Genomic DNA, 24,070 nt, shown 5'->3' on the forward strand with positions numbered 1-24,070 from the left:
CACACGGGGAACAAAACAGGATCCTCTCCTGGAATGGACTTGAGAGCTGCAGCATGTTCTTTTGAAAACGCTTGATGATGACCCTTTTGAGGCTGGATTTAAAGTTTAGAAATGGCCAAAAGTAATATGAAGAAGACACATCTGGTGATTATAATGTAAAAGAAAAGTAGGTCATGGCTTTTTTAATCAAAATTAATGTGTGACTATATATGATGATGAATTCCTCTTTTATGCTTATACACATACTATGGAGACAATTCAAAAATCTTTTAAGTGATGCATAGTGTTGGAATAACAGTAGAACTTCTGAAAATGCCCACTCTAATAGGAAATAATCATTTTCATATACCAGTTTTTTTTTTTTTTTTTTTTTTGCGGTACGCGGGCCTCTCACTGTTGTGGCCTCTCCAGTTGCGGAGCACAGGCTCCGGATGCGCAGGCCCAGTGGCCATGGCTCACGGGCCTAGCCGCTCCGCGGCATGTGGGATCTTCCTGGACCGGGGCACAGACCCACGTCCCCCGCATCGGCAGGCGGACTCTCAACCACTGCACCACCAGGGAAGCCCTATACCAGTTATTTTAAGTTTGAAAAAAAAATTACATTCATTGACATAAAGCCCAGTACAGTATCTAGTACATGGTAAATGCTCAATAAATGACAGTTGCTCTTATTTAGACTTACATCTCATATGTTCTTCTCTCAGGAGATGAATGGTGGCTGGGTGATAAGGAAAGGAGTCCCTGAGACCTGCTGAGGTCAGCTCTTTAGCACCCAGACCTCTGGGATGGACTAGAGCTGTACATGCACGTGTGCGACATGAACAGAGCAAAACGGGTTTGATCCTATGACATGTTTTTAACGACAACTCAGTGAATAACCAGCCCCTATTCTCTTTCTCTAACCAGCTCCCCTTCTTTTTGTTACCTCCTTTTCTTTTTCATTCAACTTCTCTGTGCCAGGGAGGCCAGTGAGGTTCAAGGGCGGGGCACTTCGTCTACCTACAGATACAGACAGAAAAAGGCATGTATTTCATAAGAGCGACAGTCCCTCAGGTGTAAAGTATATAACAAAGTTCACCACAGTCAGGCCAGTTAGGTCCAAGATTACTATACATAGCTGTACATATACACCTCAGGCCTCAGTTTATCTGGCAACACGGGCACCCCAATGTTCACTTGAAAATAAGAACGGTAAGCCATGTGCCCTCTGCTCTGATAAAATACACATATAATCACACATACCTCAGTGTCAAATATGGCTATTCTTCCTAAACCAGTAGGAGATTCTAAAATCTACAGCCCAGATGTCGTCCAGTTAAGAAAGGTCATACGCTGCCTGCCTTGACAGCTGATGAATGGAAATAACAACTCTGCGCGAGAGACATTTCCTAACCCTTGCCACTCTGCCAGCAGTGCAAGGCAAACGTGGTAATTAACCACGTACCTTTCGCCTTGAGATCAAAGGCAGAGTGTTAGGCCAGCAAAAGGCCCTTATTTATTACGTGAGGGAATATCTGTTCCTTCCAAAGTAGTCCTGTTTACCTGAAAGATCCGCACAGAGGAATGAGCCACTATAGGGCAAAGTAGAGGCTGAGGTGAACTCACATACCTGAGAAAGAAACCCAAGCATGAGGTCACTGCCCAGGATAGGAAGCCTGATGTGCAAAACCTTTCGGTGTTTTTTTTTTTTTTTTTTTTTTTTTTTTTGCGGTACGCGGGCCTCTCACTGCTGTGGCCTCTCCCGTTGCGGAGCACAGGCTCCGGACGCACAGGCTCAGCAGCCATGGCTCACGGGCCCAGCCGCTCTGCGGCATGTGGGATCTTCCCGGACCAGGGCACGAACCCGTGTCCCCTGCATCGGCAGGCGGACTCTCAACCACTGCGCCACCAGGGAAGCCCTTGGTTTTGTTTTGAATGTATACTTGAATGAATGGACTGCGTTAAACAAAAGAAAATGCAGAATAATACACTACATTTCATGGGGGTTGCCATTTAGGTGGTGGAGAGAAAGGGGATGGACTGTTGCAGCCTGCTGTACTACAAAACAGACTTCTCCGTAGTATCAACAAAGGGGATGAGGACTTCTCCATAACCGACAGGCCTAGCCGTACCCTAAATGCTCAAAAAGGGAGCCTACAATCATTTGGTGCCTCAGCAAAGTTCCCAGAGGCTGGGTTACGATCAGGGATCCAGGCTTCCAGCTCTGCACAACTTTAGGAGCAACTCAGAGCATGAAGAGGAGTAAGGGGCCGCCTCACCCTAAACACAGGGGTGAGGAAGGCACATGCCCGCCTAGGACGCAGCGAAGAGCAAGTGCGAATGGTTCAGAAAACACAAATACCAAAGGAGCTCGGTCACGTCCATTCATTCATTTTAATTAGCCAACATTAAGTTATTTGTATTTCTGTATTTAGATTGGGAAGGGGGTAGATGTAAGAAACTTAAAAACTTGGATTTAACTGTCTTGGCTTTTCCCTAAAAGACACTCTTTTCTCCTTTAAATATTAAGAAAGTATTACTTGAAACAAAGGAGTAAATGAAAAAAAATTATCATCCATAAAGTCACCTTTTCTGAGCCCTGTCTAGATCCTGAATCTGAGAGATTGTGAATGGGATCACAAGGTCTGTTGTTCCAAGCTTCCAAAAAATGGTAAAACTGCAAGTGGGTCATCTTTTTGCCAAGTCCAGTCTGTAATCAGTGGAGCAGTCTGTATGTTCTGACCAGGGGAAGTGGCTAATCTACCATATGGAGCAGGGGTGAATGATAACCAAGAAAACAGGCAAAGAAACACCATGATCTTGGACCAGAGTTCTAAAACTAACACCACCCCAAACTACCATTCACTGATTACCAAGAACCAGGGATTACCAGATACCATATGGCTTAATCTTGCTCTGTGAACTAACCTCAAAAGACGAAATACCCAAAGAGGTAAGAAATAGAAATACCTTAAGTCTCCAACTTATAAAGAAAGTCTTGCTTTTCTGGCATGTAACATGCTTCTTTGGCTCATATAGGATACAAAGCCTCTAATTATCCCCTATGAGACAAATCTCAAAGTCTGTGGTAGACAGCATCATAGTAAACTAACTGCCCATGAACAGTGGTAAAATAGAGAACACACCTGTCTGGAGTTCTTTCTTCCCCTGTCTTTGTACTCCAAACCTGAGGAAAGTCCTGTTTGGCCATGAATATTCTAAAAACTTGCTTATGTTTATAAATTGGGATAACACTTAATTACCATTCCTCTGCCTAAGCACCCAGCTCCCACACAGGCTGAAGGGATTGCTGGGTTACCATAATTCCTAGAATGAAAACTTCACAATCAAGACCTGCTCCAGCCTAAAAAATAATTACCTGAATTTGAAGCCATCGGTACGGAAGGACTCAGGCCAGAATCACTACAAAGAAGAAGAGGAATTTAAACTTATATCACATCAAAGAAAGCCATTTCCAAAAGCCCATGTGAGACTGGGTGACACTTATCAGGTCAGTTACTTTGAAGAGAAGTAATGAGACAGACTGTATTATGTTTTACAGGATATCCCAACTGTACTACCTAGGAAAGGAAATCTGTTCCAGAGAAGGAAATTGCTTGGACTTGTTAAGAAGAGTTCTTGGCCTGGCACATCACAAAGACCATTCATGGGGAAAGGAGAGGAACATGATTCTCCAATGAAAATCATACCAATAGATACAGAGGGAGAAAGAAAGCATGGGGAGGGAATTTACTAATTAAAAAAAATAAGGTCAAAGTAGCAAAGTAGGATTCTAGGAGGCCAGTTATGTTTCTCAAAACTGTCAGTATGGTACTCTTTTTTTTTTTTTTTTCAGTACGTGGGCCTCTCACTGTTGTGGCCTCTCCCGTTGCGGAGCACAGGCTCTGGACACACAGGCTCAGCGGCCATGGCTCACGGGCCCGGCCGCTCCGCGGCATGTGGGATCTTCCCGGGCCGGGGCACGAACCCGCGTCCCCTGCCTCGGCAGGCGGACTCTCAACCACTGCGCCACCAGGGAAGCCCAGTACGGTACTGTTTCTGAGACAGCCTGCTAAAATTTTCTTCATTCTTCTAGTCACCCAATTATTACTGCCCTGCCCTGTAGGATAGGGTGCCCACAGAATTCTCTGAAAATACAGGTAAAGGCCAAATCCTCCAAGAGATTGCTCCTTCCCCCTGGACTAATTCCTCACATGTCAGCCTGCCGGCGGAGCCACTGCTGACAGGCACTACTGTCCTGGATGTACTGGAGAACCTCCGAGAGCATAGTGCGTTTGAGGCGTTCCTCTTCTCGAGTCTTCTTGAGGTGATCATAGGTTCTGGCACCTGGAGGTATTAAAAAACACTGCGACTACAACGACCACGCAGCAGAACTAACCGAAGGGTTTCCTAACCCATCAGCAAACTTCATCTTTCTTAATCTTTAATTTTAAAAAATGTTTGGCCGTGCCGCGAGGCTTGTGGCATCTTAGTTCCCCAGCCAGGGACTGAACTCCATGCCCACGCAGTGAAAGCGCCAAGTCCTAACCACTGGACCACCAGGGGATTCCCAGTCATTTTTAAAGTTCCTTTGCAAAACTGCTTCCACAATGGTGTTTCTAAGAGCAAAGTCATTTCCCCTAGTTTGAAATCCCTTTTTTGACAAGACATAAAAATATTTTTATTCCTTTTCTACCTTTAAGACACTTGGGGGGAAAATCCCCAAAACAGAAAATTACAAGGAGTCCCTCATATTTCCATCCCCTAAAAGTAACTTTTAATATTGTCATATTTACTTCCTGTTCTATATTTTTCTATCCATATATTTTTCCAGGTCACACAAGTGCTATACACATACACTCTTCCTTAAAAACCAGTTAGAATTACAAATAAAAATAAATCCTCATTGACCAGCACTATTCCTTTCCCCTCTTTCCCAGAGCAACCAATATCAGGTAACCCAAACCTGGTATCAGAGTCTTTATACGCATCTTGATAAACGGTTGCATAGTGTTTTCTACATGTTACAAATGTATACAGGATCCAAAATATCACACCAGTGGGTTTCAAACCGTGTTCCACAGAGGCCCAGGATACCATGAAAATATCTCTGGGATTACGGGGAAGAGCAAGGGCACCAGCACAGACCAGTGGTCCTGTGCTCCACACATGACCTGAACCATCAGACTTCAACCAAAGTAGTTCTACTTTTATCTTATTTATGGATTAGTGCCCCACATAAAATTTCATTTTGTAAACGGTTTCCATTGTTAGAAATAAAGAGCCATTACAGCAGGCTGAACTTATACCCACAGGGCTACTTCTTGTGAGCAGTGGGTGATAGCTTTCAACCAACAGGAAGAGGGAGGAAATGCCGAAGATCATTCCAACAATAACAATAACATGACAGAAACTGCCATTTACTGAGGATTTACTGTGTGCCAGGTATTGTGCTATGTTTTCATGTATTATCTCTAACTTAATCTTTTTAAAAAAATGTATTTATTTTATTTATTTATTTGGCTGCACCGGGTCTTAGTTGCGGCACGCGGGATCTTTAGTTGTGGCATGCGGGATCTAGTTCCCTGACCTGGGATCGAACCCGGGTGCCCGGCACTGGGAGCGCGGAGTCTTAACCGCTGGACCACCAGGGAAGTCCCTCTAATTTAATCTTCATACTAACTCTAAGAGACTTGGAAAATTGAAATGAACAGAATTGTAGATCTTGTGAAAGAACAGCCAGAATTCAAACTCAAGCTGTCCAAGTCTAGACCTCAGCTCTTAACTACTAACACACACTACCTTCCCTTATGACCTGGCTCTACGACAACTAGCTCCTTAATCACTTTAAACTTTAGTCTCTCCATTAACTGAAAAGAACAATAAGTTTGTTACAAGAATTAAATGACACGATCCAGGTGAGGTGCACAGGGTAGGGCCTGGGGCATGGTAAACTGTTAGCTGCTATGAATATAATTATCACTACCTCAAGTAACTGGGATGCAAGCACCTAGAACCCACTGAAGCTCCCTTAATAAGAATGATCAGACTATGCATCACTAAATTTAAAAAGGCTGAGGCTAAAAGTTGGAATACAAAATCCTTTTTTTTTTAGAGGCCACAACGGAATCCTAAATCTAAAACAGCATCTCTCTTTTCTTTGTGTCATAACTTTTACTTTACCTCAGATAATCCATATAATGGTATTTTATAGGGATTAAATAGGTGAAACTTTATGGGAAAGATTGAAAACTCATTCTGAAATGTGATAGCTTGTTTCAAAAAAAAAACTCCATGGTACCTAAAACAGAGACACCCTCTATGTGTTTGGAAGACTTGCCCTCTGATTTAGTGTGTAGCTTAAGCATACTTACTACAAAAATTGGTAATGCCTGCTGTCCTGTATTCCTGGAGCCTCTTGATTTCCCTTCGGAGCTCGAATTCCACTGTTTATCCCCCCGAAAACAACAGAGGAGAAAAATTGGAAAAACAAAATCAACATTAATGAGCACTTTTACTGCTGAATATTTTCAGTAATTCTGCCTTCTATAACAGACTGGGCAATTCCATTCAGGGAATCCTAATTTTTGCTAATATCTCATTAGAAATTTTACCCAAGAGCTGACAAAAATGTACAACAGCTGTCTTTTGGCTTCTCTCTCCAGCTGCTTCCTAGAAAACGTATAGTGAACTGGTTGAATTCATTTAGCTACAGAAGTAATGAATATAATTTTTTAAACCACCAAGTTTCCCTGCTCTATGTATTCTCTGTTAAAAGTTCTAGTCACAAAACCAAATTCTTTTATGAAACCTGTCTCTGGTATTACTTGATGTGGCCCTTTTGCAAGGGAAGGACAAAAGCTCTGTGCTTCAAGTCCCGGATAGTTTCTTTACAGCTTTTCTCCTATAGGAACAAAAGAGCATTGTGTTTTCCATAAACCAAAGATTTCTGCCTCCTCTGAGCACACAGATCAGGTTGCACTGCTTGGGTTATTATGCGATAGAACATTCAAATCTGGGTGCTTTGAAACAGAGGATGAAGGAAGAACCTGGACAATCCACGGGGTGTTGTTCTTTGGACTGACACATAAACCAGGGATGGCACAAACTGGGACAGGAAGTGAAGGATAAATCACCCAGGATAAATCACACAAAGAATGCCAACCAAACAGGGTGTCTGGTGAGGACAACCAACCTGGCTCAGATACATGCCTACAATGTCATGCAAGAAATGTGTGCACGATGGGTACAGGATAAGAGCCTTCATGAAGTACCTTCCCAGAACTAAACTTGGGGGTCAAACACCTGACTCTCATGAGTAAAGGTATAGACTTAGCCCCCCAGTCCAGACTGTTTTATAGTCTAGGCCTTACTGCCTTAACAACTTCAATTTTTTACAGTGAGAAATCAAATGTTAACTAGATAGAGCTCTCTCAGGGAAAAAGGCAAGAAAATGATGGAAGTACTATATACTATCTCGATGAGCCATCCAACTCTGTCCCCACTTAAAAAACTAGTTTTAATACTAAAATAATTACGAACAAAATAATATGATTTGCTTCAAAACAATCCAGTTGAGGATGGGAGGGGAGTGGGTGGTAAAGATGAAACTGGATTGGCCATGTGTTGATAATTGCTGAAGTTGGGTGATGGACACATGGGTGTTCATTATACTATGATCTCTATTTTTGCATGTATTTGAAAATGCCCATAATAAAAAGGGGGAAAAACTACTAAACTATTGTTTACCTAAGGGGAAAACAAGCCACTAGGCTTTCTAAGCTCTCTTCTCCCACCCCCAAAGTCCCAAATTAATCTCATAGTAATAAAGTGGAAGAACTACAAAAAAATCCACTTATTTATTTACAGAACTTCACATAAAACACACCATTATCTCTCCTATTTACATAAAAGCACACACACAAATATTTGCTCAAGGTTAAAAAACCACCTACATGCATGGCTTTCAATGAACTTGTCATGTTCCACTGGCCCCACTATCCTTGCAAATCGCCTCATTGTTTCATAAAGGTCTTGGACTTCCTTGGGATACCGCCGTTCCATTACTACAGAGGAAGCAAAGAATATAAAGATCTCTAAGTTTTCTGCATTTTTTTTTACAAGAAGTAAAATGGAAGAACATTATTCCTAACCTCATATGACTAACTTACCAATGACAGGAAGCAAACTGGAAAGCTAAGAATGCAGCACACTAATCATAATGATAAGAGAATCAGAGTGACTATGACACAGAGAGGCTGTTATCACTGGAGAGCATCTGCACTGCTGAGCACCCTGGAGACCTCCACACCTTGCTGCCTCTTAATCTATACAAGGGCAGGAAGTACTGGCAGTAACGGGAAAGATGAGTAGTAGATCATGTGTTCTCAGAAACAATGTGGGGCAAAATCTCTGGTATCAACTTCTGCAGAGGGCTTCCCTGGTGGTGCAGTGGTTAAGAATCCTCCTGCCAGGGGTGGGATAGGGAGGGTGGGAGGGAGACGCAAAAGGGAGGGGATATGGGAACATATGTATATGTATAACTGATTAAATTTGTAAAATAAAAAAAAATACTAATAAATAAAAAAATAAAATAAAATAAAATGTACTGATTTTGCTTTGCAAAAAAAAAAAAAAAAAAAAGAATCCTCCTGCCAACGCAGGGCATACGGGTTCAAGCCCTGGTCCAGGAAGATCCCACATGCTGCGGAGCAACTAAGCCCGTGAGCCACAACTACTGAGCCCGTGCTCTAGAGCCTGAGAGCAACAACTACTGAGCTCACATACCACAACTACCGAAGCCCACGCGCCTAGAGCCCGTGCTCCACAACAAGAGAAGCCACCGCAATGAGAAGTCTGCGCACCGCAACGAAGAGTAGCCCCCGCTCGCCGCAACTAGAGAAAGCCCGCATGTGGCAACAATGACCCACTACAGCCAAAAATAATAAACAAATAAAACAAATTTAAAAAAAGAAAAAAGAAAAAAGAACTTCTGCAGAACAAGGGAAGTGCAGACAGACTAATTCATCTAGAAAAGGGAGATTAGCCTAGAAAAAGTGTGATCTCTTGCACGCTCCACCAAAAATAAAAATCTCTGTAACTACATATCCTCAAATGAGGCATTTATTTCTTCACTTTCTACATGGGTCATTTTGCCTTTCTCTAAACTTAATTAGGTACCACAACTTAATGTACTACTAATGAAGTTATACTTTGATAACGATGATGGAAGCGAATGGTCAAATATGCCATTTGGGATACCCATATGGGTCAGCAACTTTGAGGATCAGTACTGACCAAATTTCTAATAAAAAGAGCTACCAGCAAAAAGATGGGTAGTAAAACCCACCAACAGTAACTGGTAGGTTGGAGCAGCCAGGAACTCTCGAACTGCTACTCAGTCATTTCAATAAGAGTAACTAGGCTAGTTTTGTCCACTCTCAGGCTAAAGATACAGGCTATCACTTATGACAGTTACTTAAATCAAGTCCTCTTTTCAGATGAATCTCTTTCTTTGCAGGAGAAATTCTTGCCCACAAATTCTAGGAGCTGATTTGATGGGCAGCCACAAACTGATTATTTTCACCACCAAACTCCCCGCCCCCACTACAGGGATAATACAGAAACATTTGGAGTAAAAGTTTTTAATTTGATGAAAAAAACTCCTATGCCTACATATTAAGGTCACACGTACATTCAGTATAATGGCAACTGAAGACCTCTCAAACCACAACGCACATACCACTTTTCTCGGAAGCAACAGAGCTTCCTCTCAGCTCTGTATGTAAGAAATACAGTTAAAAGAATAAAGAGGCTAAACTGACCTCTGTCCACCAGCTGAGAACAGAATTTATACAAGAGTCAAGGTCTACTATGTAAAGGTTAAAATCAATTGACCTATCGTGGAAAGCCCAGGAATTCAGACAAAGGAACCCACTACTGTGGCTATCAGAACGTGACCAATTATTGTCTACAGAAAGGGCAAGGGAGATCTGACCTTGGGTTATTTTTGCAAACCCACAGCTCTCGATGAGGATGAGGTTGAATAGGCAATACTGTATACTGCTAGACGGAATATAAATTGATAAAACCATCTTTTAGGAAACAATCTGGCAGCATGTGTTAAGCATTTTTAATAATCATATTCTTTGACCTATTTAATTCCACTTCTGGGAATCTATCTTAAAAAAACAATTCTAAATACAGACAAAGCTCTATTCACAAACAAGTTTACCTTAGCTTTATTTATAATGATTAGAGAAACACTGAAAATAAGCTAAAGATCTAATAATAAAAGACAGGTTAAGCACGTCATTATATATTTACGTATCTATACAACATATTATGTAACTATTAGAAGTGACATCGTCAAAACACCATAATGTGTGTAATGGAAAGTGAAAAAGTAAAGGACATAAAATGTAACCTACTTATGACCATGACTCTATTTTTTTTTTTTTTTTTTTTTTTTTTTTTGCAGTATGCGGGCCTCTCACTGTTGTGGCCTCTCTCATTGCAGAGCACAGGCTCCAGATGCGCAGGTTCAGCGGCCATGGCTCACGGGCCCAGCCGCTCTGCGGCATGTGGGATCTTCCCAGACAGGGGCACGAACCCATGTCCCCTGCATTGGCAGGCGGACCCTCAACCACTGCGCTACCAGGGAAGCCCACCATGACTCTATTAAATGATACTTAACCCAAGACTGGCTGACCTGAACCCTCCTGGCACAGAGTGTCAAACCCTGTAAGATTCTATCAATTAGCATACAAAGCACAATCATTAGGTACTTTTACAAAAAAAAAGTCTTGTGACATACAACTATTATAAACATATATAAATATTGCAATTATTATGATATCATCATTCTTATGTTCTGAACAAACTCTACAGTGTAGAAGAAGAAAAAGTACAGAGACTCTTTCCGCCCAGCACAGGTTATCGCCAAATATTTAAAAGGTCAAAGTTAGCAATCATTTAAAAATCACAGTTTATTTCATCATCATACAATGCTAATGTCTTTTCTTGCTTGTTTGCCCCGACCATGCAAAATAAAGCTATCATTTTCTGTTAATTTTTTTCCATAAAAATATTTTCACAACCTGATGGTCAAAGTTATTTTATGTTTAACATATAATTCCAAAACACAACCCTATCCAGTTCCAGAAAATGATCCATTAATATTCATGCTTTAATTACTATACTAATTAAAAAAAAAAGAATTCTCATGCTAGTGTTACTGACCATATATTAATGGTTTGTAACTCTTACGATGCAACAGAATTGCCTTGAAGACTTTAAAAAAATACAGATGCTGTAGCTCTACCTCCAGAGGTTCTGACTTAATTAGTCTGAGGTGACTGTCAGGCATCAGCATTTTTTAAAGCTTCCTAGGTGATGCTAACATGCAACCTTGATTAAGACCTACTGTCATAAATGATTTGTTTAAAACTATTCAATAATGTTGGGAGAAATGTTAAAATAAGGAAAACTAATACTTACACTGAAACTTTCTAAGGTTGATTAATCCATGGTCTCTTATAATTCTAGAATGAAAAACATATATAGGATAATCAGTGTCACATTTAACAATGTTTTCCACACACAGCTTTCATTAGACATCCTAAACACTGCAAGGGGGAATACGGAGGTCCAGAGAAGTCACTCCCCACAAAGTTCTGCAGGTCAGTAAGTCTCTAGCACAATTTCAGGCTCTCAAGCATCATATATTTTTCCTCTCCTTGGGCACTGTAGATTCTCAATAACTATCTGCTGGATGAATGAACAGATCAATAAGCACTCACAAATAGTGAAAAACACATGTCTGTAACTTAAGATGAAACAGAAGGGAATCTGTGTCCATATCATAAAAATCATCTATTCAGCTTAGGGAAATGATAATTGAGAACAGCCGTTTAAGGGAAATCTGTGATCACACACTCAACATTTACAACTGTACATTCGCAGAATGCCTTGAAGCTATTTGAAATAAATCTCGTGCATGTTTAATGGAAGGTCATCATAAAGCATAAGATCTAATAGCGACCTCAACTACTGAGTTCTACAACACTGTCTAGCTCTAATTCCGTGTTTTAAGCAAAACAGAATTTAGGTAAACCATGCAGAGCTACACGTCTGGAAACTCTGATTTATACCGGAGGTATTCATGACTAGCAATGAAGCTTCTCACAAGAACAGCTGGGTAATCTTCAGCGCTTCTTAGAAGCTAACTCCAGACACGCAGAGAGTAAGCTTTCCTTTAGATCATGTCTTGGTCCCTCCAGAGTGCCTCCCAAGTCCCATTCCTTTTTCTTGTTGTGATGCCACTGTATCTCTAGTTATTAACACCAAGGTAACATGCCTACACATACATACACACACACCCTCCGCATACCCTTCTCTGAACTGTTAAAGTCTCTGTAATCCAATAGGGGTTTGGGATCCATAATTTCTCAGTCTCAATGTATGTTTTTTGTTCTGTTGCAAAGAGAAGGAATAACCAAGAGTGACTGAAACTTGTTCATAATTTCTTTGAAATCCTTGTACATAAAAGGCTTCTCATAAAAACTGAGCAGTTAGAATAGAGCATTATTAAGCGTAACAACTTAATAATATCTTGAATTTTTCTTGTTCCTTTTTTCCTTAAAACAGTGTATCCATATTATTCATTGGTCACCAAAACATCAAGAAAGGGTAAGGAAGGAGGAGGTTAAAAAGCAAGAAAAGGAGAGGTATTATTATCTCCTTTTAACAGATGGAAAAATTGAGATCCAAGGAGGTTAAGTGTATTCCTCAAGGTCCTAAGATGAGCCACAAGTGGAACTTGTTCTTATGGGCTATAGGTGGTCAATAGTCCAAAGCCAAAAGAAGGCAGGATGGTTTTCTAGACTTACTTTTTTCGCCTTTGTCTCTCCTTTAACCTGGAATGATAGATATCTACTACAGCCATCTTCAGAGCTATAAACAAACAAACAAACAAACCCTTACATATAAATAAAGCCAAGACAAGAAGAAATCTTTTGCCCAAGTTGTCCTAAACTTTCAACCTCATACTGCTAACTATTCCACACTCACTGGTCTAGGAAATCTGTCTCTTGGAAACAAAAATACCCTAGGATAGTGAATTTCTGTATCAGTAAATTACAGTAAAGTTCTTTTCTCCTAAGTATATGTTTATATGGGATTACGCTATAGATAACAATTTCTGCTTTTTCCTGAACACCTCTTTTGACCATGCTTTGCTATGTATATTATTAGCTTTCATATAACAGTTCAACAAGGAGTCTGAACTTTAGTAACACATGGACTAGAAATTACATCTGTCAGAGTTTCAGATTAGAAGAACGAACTACCAAAATCTAACATGCTGAGCTATGAGCAGATGCACTACATCTGTATATAACTTCAATCACTGGGAAATGACCAGGAATACTTTATCCAGGCCATTCTCCCTTGGGTCTGAGATAAAAATAACATAAATTCTAGCTGGATGACCTGAAGAGATGAATGACTGCAATACTTTTTAAACTTTAAGTATTAAAAAAGAAGTATTAACTATCATGGATCTTTTGTTCATTTCTAACAAGTTCAAAAATTTAAACAACATTGCTTCGTTTTTCCTCATAACTGCCCACAAACTAAAAATAATTCAATAATATCAGGTCCAAGATTTAAGGCAATGGTTTTTAAACATTTTTTCAGGTTGCAGAACTCTTTCTATAAATGAACTCTTTCTTGATTTACATGTGTTCCATATAGAAGCATAGGTACCACAGAATGCCCCATACCCTGCCAGTGTTTCCTAATAAAACTGCTGGGGAATGATAGGCTCTAGAACGCTGTGCTGGTGGAGATGCACTTTACATAACTGTGTGGTGGGAGAGGAAGGAGGCATGGGGAGAAGAGAACTGTCTCTGACATGCAGTACAACCAAGTACAAGTTTTATGGCGGACTCTACCTTTACTTCTTATGAGAAAGAGAAATTAGGACGTCAACAGTTCAAGGCAGAAAGAGAAGCAAATAAAATAGCTAAGTAAATAGTTGTCATACACTGAGTATTTATCACGTTCCAGGCTCTTTAGGTGCCTTATCTCATTTATCTACTCAATAATAAGATGAGTTCAATAGGAAAGAAACTACCTGAAGATCCAGCGGAAGTTAGCGCTAATTTTGACAAAATATTTCGGTAATTTTTCTAAGACACTAACTTATCATGTTGTTTCTTGAGATGTGTGCGGGAATGACTTAATTAAACAGAAAAAAACTGAAGAGACTGTGTTACAGAAAAACTCTATAAATAAATCCTGCTGATAAATGGTTCTGGTGCTTGATCATTTCAGTAGTTTAAACTTGTAAAACTGGCCCTGGAGAACAAAGGGAAGGAAGGGAACACAGAGAAACAAGTGGGAGAACTGGAATTCTCCCAGAGAAAAATTCATAGTTGAAGCTCTCCCTTGTCTTTATGAAGCAAACTCAGATAGCAGCAACTGCTTATAAGATCTTAATTGCATGAATAACCCAGGGAGGACCACAGCACAGCAGGCAGAACAGAAATGAGGCAGACACTGAAAGAAAGAGAATCACAGGTTCATATTCTACTGAAAGTGAGTGGAGGGTCTAGTAAAGCAGGCAAAGACCCAGAGCTCCTTAAAAACAAACAAACCCAAAGCACCCATAACCTCTCCATTGATGCCAGGCCTCTGAAATCTCAGTTTTGGGGGATGACTAGTCTCCCTGTGACCACATTGGGGACTGATAACAAAGTTTCCAAACGGCTGGCCTTAAAATATTTCAAGAAGTGGGCAGAAGTCAGAGGCAGCTCCTTCCCACTGCAGTGTATTTCTAACATTGTTCAAAATAGCTGGCAACATGTTTCTGTTTTCCTGACAGAAGGCACCTGCTGCTTGCTTGGCAAGAAAACCTACTCAGAGGCCTTAACTGCAGAGAAGCCAATCAAAATCCCTACTGCAAGCACACAAGCACAAACCTGTGACTCAGGTATTCCCCAGAAGCAAAGCTTTTTAAAAGTCATTTCCCCCCAAAGATTTTGGCCGAGATGTACACAAGTAGTGCTATGAAGGAAAGACAACCATGTGACCTAATGGTTAAAAGTCAGCAACTAGGAAGCCTTAGCCAAGTCACTTCACTCCTTTGTGCATTTCTCTGAAAGTAGAATGGGAAAATATCTATTTCCACTTCTCAGGAATGTGGTTAAGCTATAGAAGATAAAAAATGTGAGATCTAAAAAGAAAAAAAAAAGGTTCAAGGTTGTAGAGACATTAAGTATAGCACAATATTAAGAGCATAGACTCAAGATGGCCCTGCCACTTGCAGGTTACCTCTTGACCTCAGGCAAGTTACTTAAGATTCCTACTACTCAATTCCCCCATCTATAAAATGGGGGTAACAGTAATAACACCTAACCCAAAGAGTTTTGTGAGGATTAAATGAGTTCATGTGTGTCAAGGACTTAAATGGTACCTGGCAAACAGTAAGTGCTATACGTATTAGCTATTATTATTAATAGCATTTATGTCTAAAAAGTCCTAAACATAAAGCAGCCAAATCACCATCAAGGGAAGGGCACTGCCAATAGGTAGGTAATAGGCACAGTGACCAGGCTGGACCTCTGATCGACTAATTGTTAAAGGCTCTAAAGGCTAACAATACGGACCAAAGAAAGAAAATCTGGGGGGAAAAAGTGGGGGAGTATCCACATCTGGCCAAGAAATTTTGCTGAAATTGGCTTTCCAAATAGAAGGAGAGTGAACTGCTCTAATGTGCAACCCTGAGAAGTGCTGAAAACACAGGCCCAGTGCAGAGGAAGGAGCTCATGATGCCTCTTGCTTGCCTGGGTTATGGGCCAGCAATGATTAGAAGATGCTGCACGCAGGGCTTAGCACCTATGAAACTCTGAGAAAGAAGAGTCCACAAATTTAGGAGAGATTTTCCCAAATGAAAGCAGATGGAGAGCGATGTCCCCTAAGGAAACGGAAACTATGCTGTGTGTATGCACTGACATCCCACAACATGCCACAGGGAGTGCCGAGTTATGTCTTTTGCATCTCTCTCTCTGGACCAATAATTTCTGCTTATTTCAATAAAATACTAGGAGGTGTCATTTAGGGTGTCATTCAGAACCTCCTTATTTTCTTCCTTAGACACCACTTCACATGCAATATCTTTTGGGGGCCCATTCTGAAAGACTTCTGGTATGGTGGAATGTAATTACATGTCCCTCCATTGTGTCCCAGGCCTCTATAATGGACCATTTAAACCCCCTTTATTAGACAAATTCCATAAATCACAGCAAAAGTCTTGGGTGAGGAAAAGAGCTTCATGGCATTACCCAATTTTCTAGATGCAATCTTTCTAGGCGATGGGATACAAAGCCCAGTCAAACAGTTTACTTCCTTCCAGTAGTTGTAAGTGAGGAAACATAAAAGGAATGTTATTAATGCTCAGTAATATTAAGAGTATAATGGTATAATGGAATGGCAATAACACCAATCTGAATTATGTACCACGATTCATTGGAGACATTCACCCTGACTAATCAGCATCATCTGTTCTTTGTTGGCCAGGGACACAAAGAAACAGCATGCAAAATTCCAAGGACTTGACCAAGATCACAGTGACTCAGAAGCAAGCCTGAGGTTGAATCACTGTCCTGATGTACACAAAATATGTGCCCCTCTTTCTGTTCTAGGTGTGCATAAAAAGCTCCTTCTCATTCCCTCCTAGCTTCCTTGGGCTCCTAGTCCCCTTCACTGAGAGTTCCAGGAGAAACTGCTGGAACAATATGTGCCCAACTGGACAGTGGGTCATACTGCCAAAGGAGCTAATATGAGAACTCAGAGCCATAAACAAAGCATCCCTCTGTGGCACCAGCAAGTCATCCCTTTGATCTCCAGTCCTGCCAAACCTCTTTATGATGCTATCATCTTTTAAAAAGCACCCATCTAAACATCTTACAGTTCACTACTAGACAGGGAGGGAAAGGAGAGGCAGGGATTGTTATATAAGTGCTGTTAAAACTACTTATGTATAACAATCAATAACTGATTCTTAGTTCAAATGAATTAGAATCAAATAACTTAAAAGGCTGCAGAAACTGTAGAAAGAACACAAATAACTAAAGTATGTTATAGGTTTGAAATGCTAACTGAAATAAAACTTGTTAATCAGTTGATTCTTTTTGATTTTTTTTCCTTTTGCCCTCACTTAATTACAGAAAGGACCATAAGAGCACCAGCAGAAATTGCAAATCATGCTTCCACACAGGATGAAGAGTGAAATTAAATACCAACCATTACTACAGTTTTCTTAATAATGTTGAGGCTTAAGAATGAAGACCTTGGATTAGGGCCTGGAGAAGTGATTCAGCAAGTCCCTTACATAGTTGAGCCATGACTGATATAAGAGATTTTGACTTCCAAAAGTTCAGTACTTTTGAATAGTATCTAAAAGAATGATATTTATGAAACTGCTTTTTTGCATTCTAGATAAGAAAGATACAAGCCAGGAAACAATACCATTTTAATCAAAGCTGGTGTGTATGATGAGAAATACTGAATGGCAACCTGCACACTGCCTTCAAGAGAATGACACACGAGGTGAGGATAGACAATAACATGAATTATCAGGGTTGAAAAGCAGAGATTGACATGGAAGACTGAACAAACACAATGGCTCTAGTGAATGCTAAAGCAGTTTGCTTTAAAGCTTTCCTCTTTTAGTTCAATCTACGTCACTTTGACTTTCCTTAAAGTTGTGTGGGAGAAGAGAAATGAAATTTTGCAAAGACAACTGCTCAAGAAATATGTAGAGAAAAAACTCTAAAGGTAAAATCTTTATGAGGACTCTTTCTTGGTCCCAGATCTGATGTAACAAATATCTAGTCAGCTCTTCTACGGAGAGAAGAATAAAACTCCCCTTCAAGTGACAGAGGACCAGTTAATGCAACATGAAAACTCGATTTAAAATTCAACAAGGATTCTAACTTGCCTTTCCTACCTGGGATATACATTTAAGAAAAGCAATGAAGATGTTGTTTAGGAAATACAGAAACCAAAGGAGCATTATTCACCTACTGCTTCACCCTCAATTCTGGGCTGAAATGAAACAGAAGATTGGGGATTATTTTAAATATGTAGTTCACCGAAAATGGAAAGAAGGAAAAAAAGACATTCACTGAAAGTCTAACCATCCACTTTTAAAAGCCTTGTTGGCATTAGCCATTTACGTTCTAACAAAAGAGTTGACATAAATCCTTAGAGGGTTAATCTTAGATGAGAATTCAGAAGTGCTAAAAATTCAACAATTCTGAGAAACAAGAGATTTCTAATCTTGGTCTAAAAACTCTTGAACTTCCATTCTTTTCCCCTGCTATGGGAAATCTGGGGTAACAAATTATAGTGAACATCTAGTATCAGCAGTTGTTATTGAAGTCCCAAGGTCTTCACCCTGATTCCCTTTCTTTTAAAGAGGCAGTGAGGGCCATTTAACCAATTACCTCAGTGTAGGCTTATCTCAGCCAAAAGAAAGCTCACACAGTCCAAGGGATGGGATATTCCCAGCTACCCTTATATGATCAACATTCTCACCATCATCACAAATGATCTTTCTCATTATGGTCAAATCCCAGCAACAGGGTAAGTTCAGCAACTTAACCACTGTAATTTGAGTCCCATAAGGGGCAGGAGACATGTTTTATTCATTCTTATATTTCTAGCACCCAATACCGTGTCATCACAGTTTGCAATCAATAAAAACATTGGCTGTAATAAAATGTTACCATGTAAAATGTCCGAGTCATCTTCAACAAAATCAATGTCTCTCAAGTCCCATTCTGCATAATTGTCAAACTCCTGTTTGGGGAAAAAAAATTCCCATCTAAAATCCATCAGCTTTGAGTAACGCCTTTACAGGAGCCATGCTTTAGAAGCAAATGGCAAGTATATAAACAAACACTTGCTAAAAAGTACTGAATGGAGTACAAGGCCAGGACAACTGCCATAAGTAAATAAGTCATGGGAAAAAACTGAGAGGCTTTCAGGCAGCAGTGACGGCAAAAAATGAGAAAGTTCTGAGTCCAGGAATAAAGCCAAACGTATTGTTCTAAAAACTAAAAGTAGTCTGTTCATGAAATCTAACTCAAGAAAATCTAACTCCTACTAGCCCTTCGAGTATTGGGTTTGCCAAAAAGTTCGTTCGGGTTTTTCTGTAACATCTTACAGAAAAACCTGAAAGAACTTTCTGGCCTAACCAATATTTAGGTAAGAAAATTGTCTGCATTAATTCATCTACCCTTTTACCACCATCTAGGGCTCTATTTATCCCATAATCTTGCTTACACAGCTCAATGGGTAGATTTGTTCATGTTCTATTCAATGACTGCAGTCTGTAGGGGTAGTGTCTCTGAGGTAGCTCTACAACAGCAGCTGCCATGAACAAAATGCTGACTTGGGTGTGGCTAGCAAAATTGTTTGTAGTTTGCTAAACTTTAATCACCTCCAAGAGCACTATAATTGCGGATTAGGTAATACATCAAGAGACCTGTGACTACATTCACATGGCTTTTAACTCCATGGCTGAATGAAGAACATGTAGTTTTTATACACACTCATCATTCTTCATAAACTTGTGAATATAGTACAGAGGTCAGCAAACTGCAGCCTATAACCAAGTTCAGCCCACTGCCTATTTCTGTAAATAGTTTTACTGGAGCACAGGCACGCTCATTTGTTTACTACTATCTATGCTGCTTTTGCATAATAATGGCAAAGTTTAGTTCCAATGGAGAATTTATGGTCTACAAAATATAAAATATTTACTATCTGGACCTTCATAGAAAGTTTGCCAACCCCCTGATATAGTACAACCTCGAAAACCCCTAGATGTGGAATGAAACTTAAGAAATAGGTTTTTGGGGCTTCTCTGGTGGCACAGTGATTAAGAATCTGTCTGCCAATGCAGGGGACACGGGTTCGAGCCCTGGTCTGGGAAGATCCCACATGCTGTGGAGCAACTAAGCCCATGCACCACAACTACTGAGCCCATGTGCCACGACTACTGAAGCCCAGGTGCCTAGAGCCCGTGCTCTGCAACAAGAGAAGCCACTGCAATGAGAAGCCCGCACACTGCAACAAAGAGTAGCCCCCGCTCCCCCCAACTAGAGAAAGCCCGCACGCAGCAACGAAGACCCAATGCAGCCAAAAATAAAAATAAATAAAATAAAATAATTTAATTTAAAAAAATAAATAAATTTTTGCTCTGAAGAACTTTTACCTTTCTAAAAGAAATATTTATTTACAAATGAGAAAAAGGCACTCAAATGGAGAAAATGTGGCTCGACAAGTTACAGTGCTATCAAAGTCTCTTTTTAGTGGTATGGAACCTATAGGTAAGAGATATAGCCTCATCCTAAACAAAAACAAGTTTCTCTTACCTCAATGAAATCTGCTCGAGCTGGCATGTATCCTGCCATGTCCCGAGAAAGCAAGGAGTCAAAGGTAGGTCGGGGAGGGTCATCTGTAGCTGAAAGAATTTAGTTTTTCTTAGTTACTTAATAAGATACTGACATAAAAAAGTGACACAAAGCAAGTCCTCATTTAGACTCTGAAATATTTTTGTTTGGAGAAAGACAGTGTCTGAGAGGATAAATAAAATGCAAGAGATTTTTATAAAGAAAAAGTAAAAAAAGATAAAGTGTTAATGGAAACAAATTGATTTCTTGAAAAGGAAACTAAGACTTAGGGAATCCTCTAAATAAATACAGAAATTCCCTCTTATTTTTGCTTTCCTAATATGAAAGAAAATCAAGGATCTTTTCTTCAGTATTACAGAACTTAAGTATTTACCCTGTCTGTTTCAGCTCCTTTACCCCTTAGGACCAATCTCAATTTACAAATCCCATCCAACTGACAGGCAAAAAACCCCACTGGATTTGGAATAAGCCAGAATTGAGTCCAGGCTCTACTGTAACATCCACTAGTCCCATGACCTTGTACAAATTATTTAACCTTTCTGAATCTCAGTTTCCTTGTGTGCAAAACAAAAGCACTTGCTCTGCCTGTCTCACTGGGTTGCCATGAGGAAGAAATGGTCTAAGGCATTTGAGAACAAAGTGCTAATAACATCCAAAGGGTTATCCAAATAGGAGGTATCATCAGGTTTTGAGTTAGTCACCTATGTTTCCAGAGAACATGAGGAAAGAGGCGGGGAAAGAAAAACATTCATATTTCATTACTCGTGCTCTGGGAGTCATTCAGAAAAGATGTCCATTTATAATTCATCATGGGTTTGGTTATGTTTTGTTAGAAGACCCATGAGTCCCTAAGTCACATGAGATTAAAAAAAAGAAAACGATGGGCTTCCCTGGTGGTGCAGTGGTTGAGAGTCCGCCTGCCGATGCAGGGGACACGGGTTCGTGCCCCTGTCTGGGAAGATCCCACATGCAGCGGAGCGGCTGGGCCCGTGAGCCATGGCCGCTGAGCCTGCGCGTCTGGAGCCTGTGCTCCGCAACGGGAGAGGCCACAACAGTGAGAGGCCCGCATACCGCAAAAAAAAAAATTTAAAAATTTAAAAAAGAAAATAAAAAAAAAGAAAAAGAAGAGTTCGCTATTATTACCACAACCAAGTGAACAAAAATAACAAATTGCTTCTTGGACTCAACACTGAGATGATTAATTAAAATGAGCTGAATACTGGACTCTCTTACTGATACAGGGAGGTACTTACAGTGAAATGGAATGGCTGTGTCAGCCGTTTTTGCCTCCTCTGCTTGCTTCAGGTTTAGCAGGGTAGATGCAAATAGAGGGTTATTGATGAAATGCTTCATGTAGTGCTTCTCACACTCCTCCTTGGTCTTGGTGCACATCTGATTGGCTACATCCTGCCTAGAGTGTGGAAAAAGAGAGAAGGAAGTAGTGCTTTCATCTACACATAATGGTGAAAGCATGGTTTGTTCTTTCCATATTTTAAGTCCTACCTATATAACGTCTGGAACTTGACACCTCCAAACTGGTATCATGGAGCTATCAGCAGAACACTGAGACAAATATAAACACAGCACTGGTGCAATCTGATGTGCCAGATCCCGCTATTCCGAGATACGGAAACAATATTTGAAGAGCCCTTTCCTGGACTTCCCTGGCGGTCCAGTGGTTAAGACTCTGCCCTTCCAATGCAGGGGGCGCGGGTTCGATCCCTGATCGGGAAACAGAGATCCCACATGCCGTACGGCGTGGCCAAAAAAATAAAAACATAAAAAGCCCTTTCCTTTCTACCAAAAGAAAGGAAGACCACTAGAAAATATGTAAGCTAGGCTCCACCGAAAGAATTGCTATAAATAACAATAAGCCACTTCAGAACATTCAAAATGTACATTAAGAGTAGTCTGTTTTGTTTTTTTTTTTGCGGTACGCGGGCCTCTCACTGTTGTGGCCTCTCCCGTTGCGGAGCACAGGCTCCAGGACGCGCAGGCTCAGCAGCCATGGCTCACGGGCCCAGCCGCTCCGTGGCATGTGGGATTCCCCCAGACCGGGGCACGAACCCGTGTCCCCTGCATAGCAGGTGGACTCTCAACCACTGCACCACCAGGGAAGCCCCAAGAGTAGTTTTATATTCACATGTTTTATAGTTTACAAAACACTTCACATGAACAAACATTTCTTTACTAGAGCTCTCATGACAGACCAAGCTCTCAGCTAGAAATATTCACAACATAATTTAAATAAATCCTAGTATTAACTGTGTAGTGTATTTACTATCTCAATTTCACAGATGAAAAAATGAGGCCCAAAGAGATTAAGAAACTTGCTTAAGAACACAAAGCATGTAAGTGACAAAGCCACTTAATCTTTACTTAAGAACTCTGACTCCTGGCCCAGATGATGGAAAGGTACAGGTGAAATCTCTCCAAGTCTGCTCTCAACTTCTCTTCCACAGTACTTCACTTGTCCTTCTCCTAAGGCATTACTATGCTCTGCTTTGTGTACTTGAATCATCTGTACATATATTTTGATTCCCCTACTAGACTATAAGCTTCTTGAGGTCAGGATACATGTCATAATTCTTGGCTCTAGCATCCTCACCACCAGGCTTAGTGTCTTACCCACAGCAGACACAGAAATAATGGTCTTTTTGTGGTCTTTGCTGAGAGGGAAGGGGGCCCAAGAGGATTAGCCTATTTTACAGTTAGAATGGTAGGAAAAAGTGAAAAACCAGGCCAAAGATGACTAGCAAGCGAATGGTCACTCTTCCTATCTTCTTTGGTATTCCCATAGTAAACAGTATGTTATGATACTTAATAAATGTTCAATGAATGGATACGAGCAAACTGTGACCTGAACTCAATTCTCCTTCTTCAAGGCCCTGGATGTAAGGGAGGCAGCTCAGTATATTCTATTAACATCAGGATAGATTATCTACACTAGGAAGTCGGACAAGGAAGAGCTAGTTAAGGGCCCTTCGCTAATAAACTATGTGGTCGTAAGAAGTCATTTTAACTCCCTAAGCTTCAGATTCTTCATGAACAAAATATATTTAAAAATGACTCTGCTGGGACTTCCCTGGTGGCGCATTGGTTAAGAATCCGCCTGCCAAGGCAGGCGACACATGTTCGATCCCTGGTCCCGGAAGATCCCACATGCCGCGGAGCAACTAAGCCCGTGAGCCACAACTACTGAGCCTGCGCTCTAGAGCCCACGAGCCACCACTACTGAAGCCCGCATGCCTAGAGCCCGTGCTCCGCAACAAGAGAAGCCACCACCATGGGAAGCCCGCGCAACACAAGACCCAACTCAGCCAAAATAAATAAATAAATAAATAAATAAAATCACTAAAAAAAAAAAAGCCTCTGCTATCTGGTTCACAAAATGAAATCATCGGTGTGAAAGTACTCCCAAAAGGTAAAAATGAAAGTGGTGGTATTATTAGTAAGCAGTGTCCCCTCACATGGCAACAGCCATGAGTGCTATTCAGTTCTTGCAGGTACCTACAAGCTAAAAACAGGGAATGAGGATAGGCAGTCTGTCAAACTTGAATCTCAGGTAAGCCATGGCTGTCTAAAGTCTGACTCACTTAAATGAC

General features: G+C 40.6%; 1 protein-coding gene across 2 annotated transcripts in view; it reads right to left on the minus strand.

Moving 5' to 3' along the window:
- TADA2A (transcriptional adaptor 2A) overlaps positions 1 to 24,070 on the minus strand; it is a 47,667-nt gene that overhangs the window by 2,279 nt on the left and 21,318 nt on the right. Inside the window, exons 6-15 of one of the 2 annotated variants that reach the window (XM_060082223.1) lie at positions 21,719 to 21,876; positions 20,427 to 20,509; positions 18,774 to 18,846; positions 12,870 to 12,933; positions 11,479 to 11,522; positions 7,935 to 8,045; positions 6,354 to 6,425; positions 4,194 to 4,326; positions 3,359 to 3,402; positions 926 to 999 (exon numbers count right to left, since the gene is read on the minus strand). In XM_060082223.1, the coding sequence (XP_059938206.1) occupies positions 926 to 999; positions 3,359 to 3,402; positions 4,194 to 4,326; positions 6,354 to 6,425; positions 7,935 to 8,045; positions 11,479 to 11,522; positions 12,870 to 12,933; positions 18,774 to 18,846; positions 20,427 to 20,509; positions 21,719 to 21,876 (856 nt within the window). Of the gene's footprint in view, positions 1 to 925; positions 1,000 to 3,358; positions 3,403 to 4,193; positions 4,327 to 6,353; positions 6,426 to 7,934; positions 8,046 to 11,478; positions 11,523 to 12,869; positions 12,934 to 18,773; positions 18,847 to 20,426; positions 20,516 to 21,718; positions 21,877 to 24,070 lie in introns of both variants that reach the window. The other variant, XM_060082222.1, reaches the window with a different exon arrangement.

This window comes from Mesoplodon densirostris, chromosome 18 (genome assembly GCF_025265405.1).
Source record: "Mesoplodon densirostris isolate mMesDen1 chromosome 18, mMesDen1 primary haplotype, whole genome shotgun sequence".
NCBI lineage: Eukaryota > Metazoa > Chordata > Mammalia > Artiodactyla > Ziphiidae > Mesoplodon > Mesoplodon densirostris.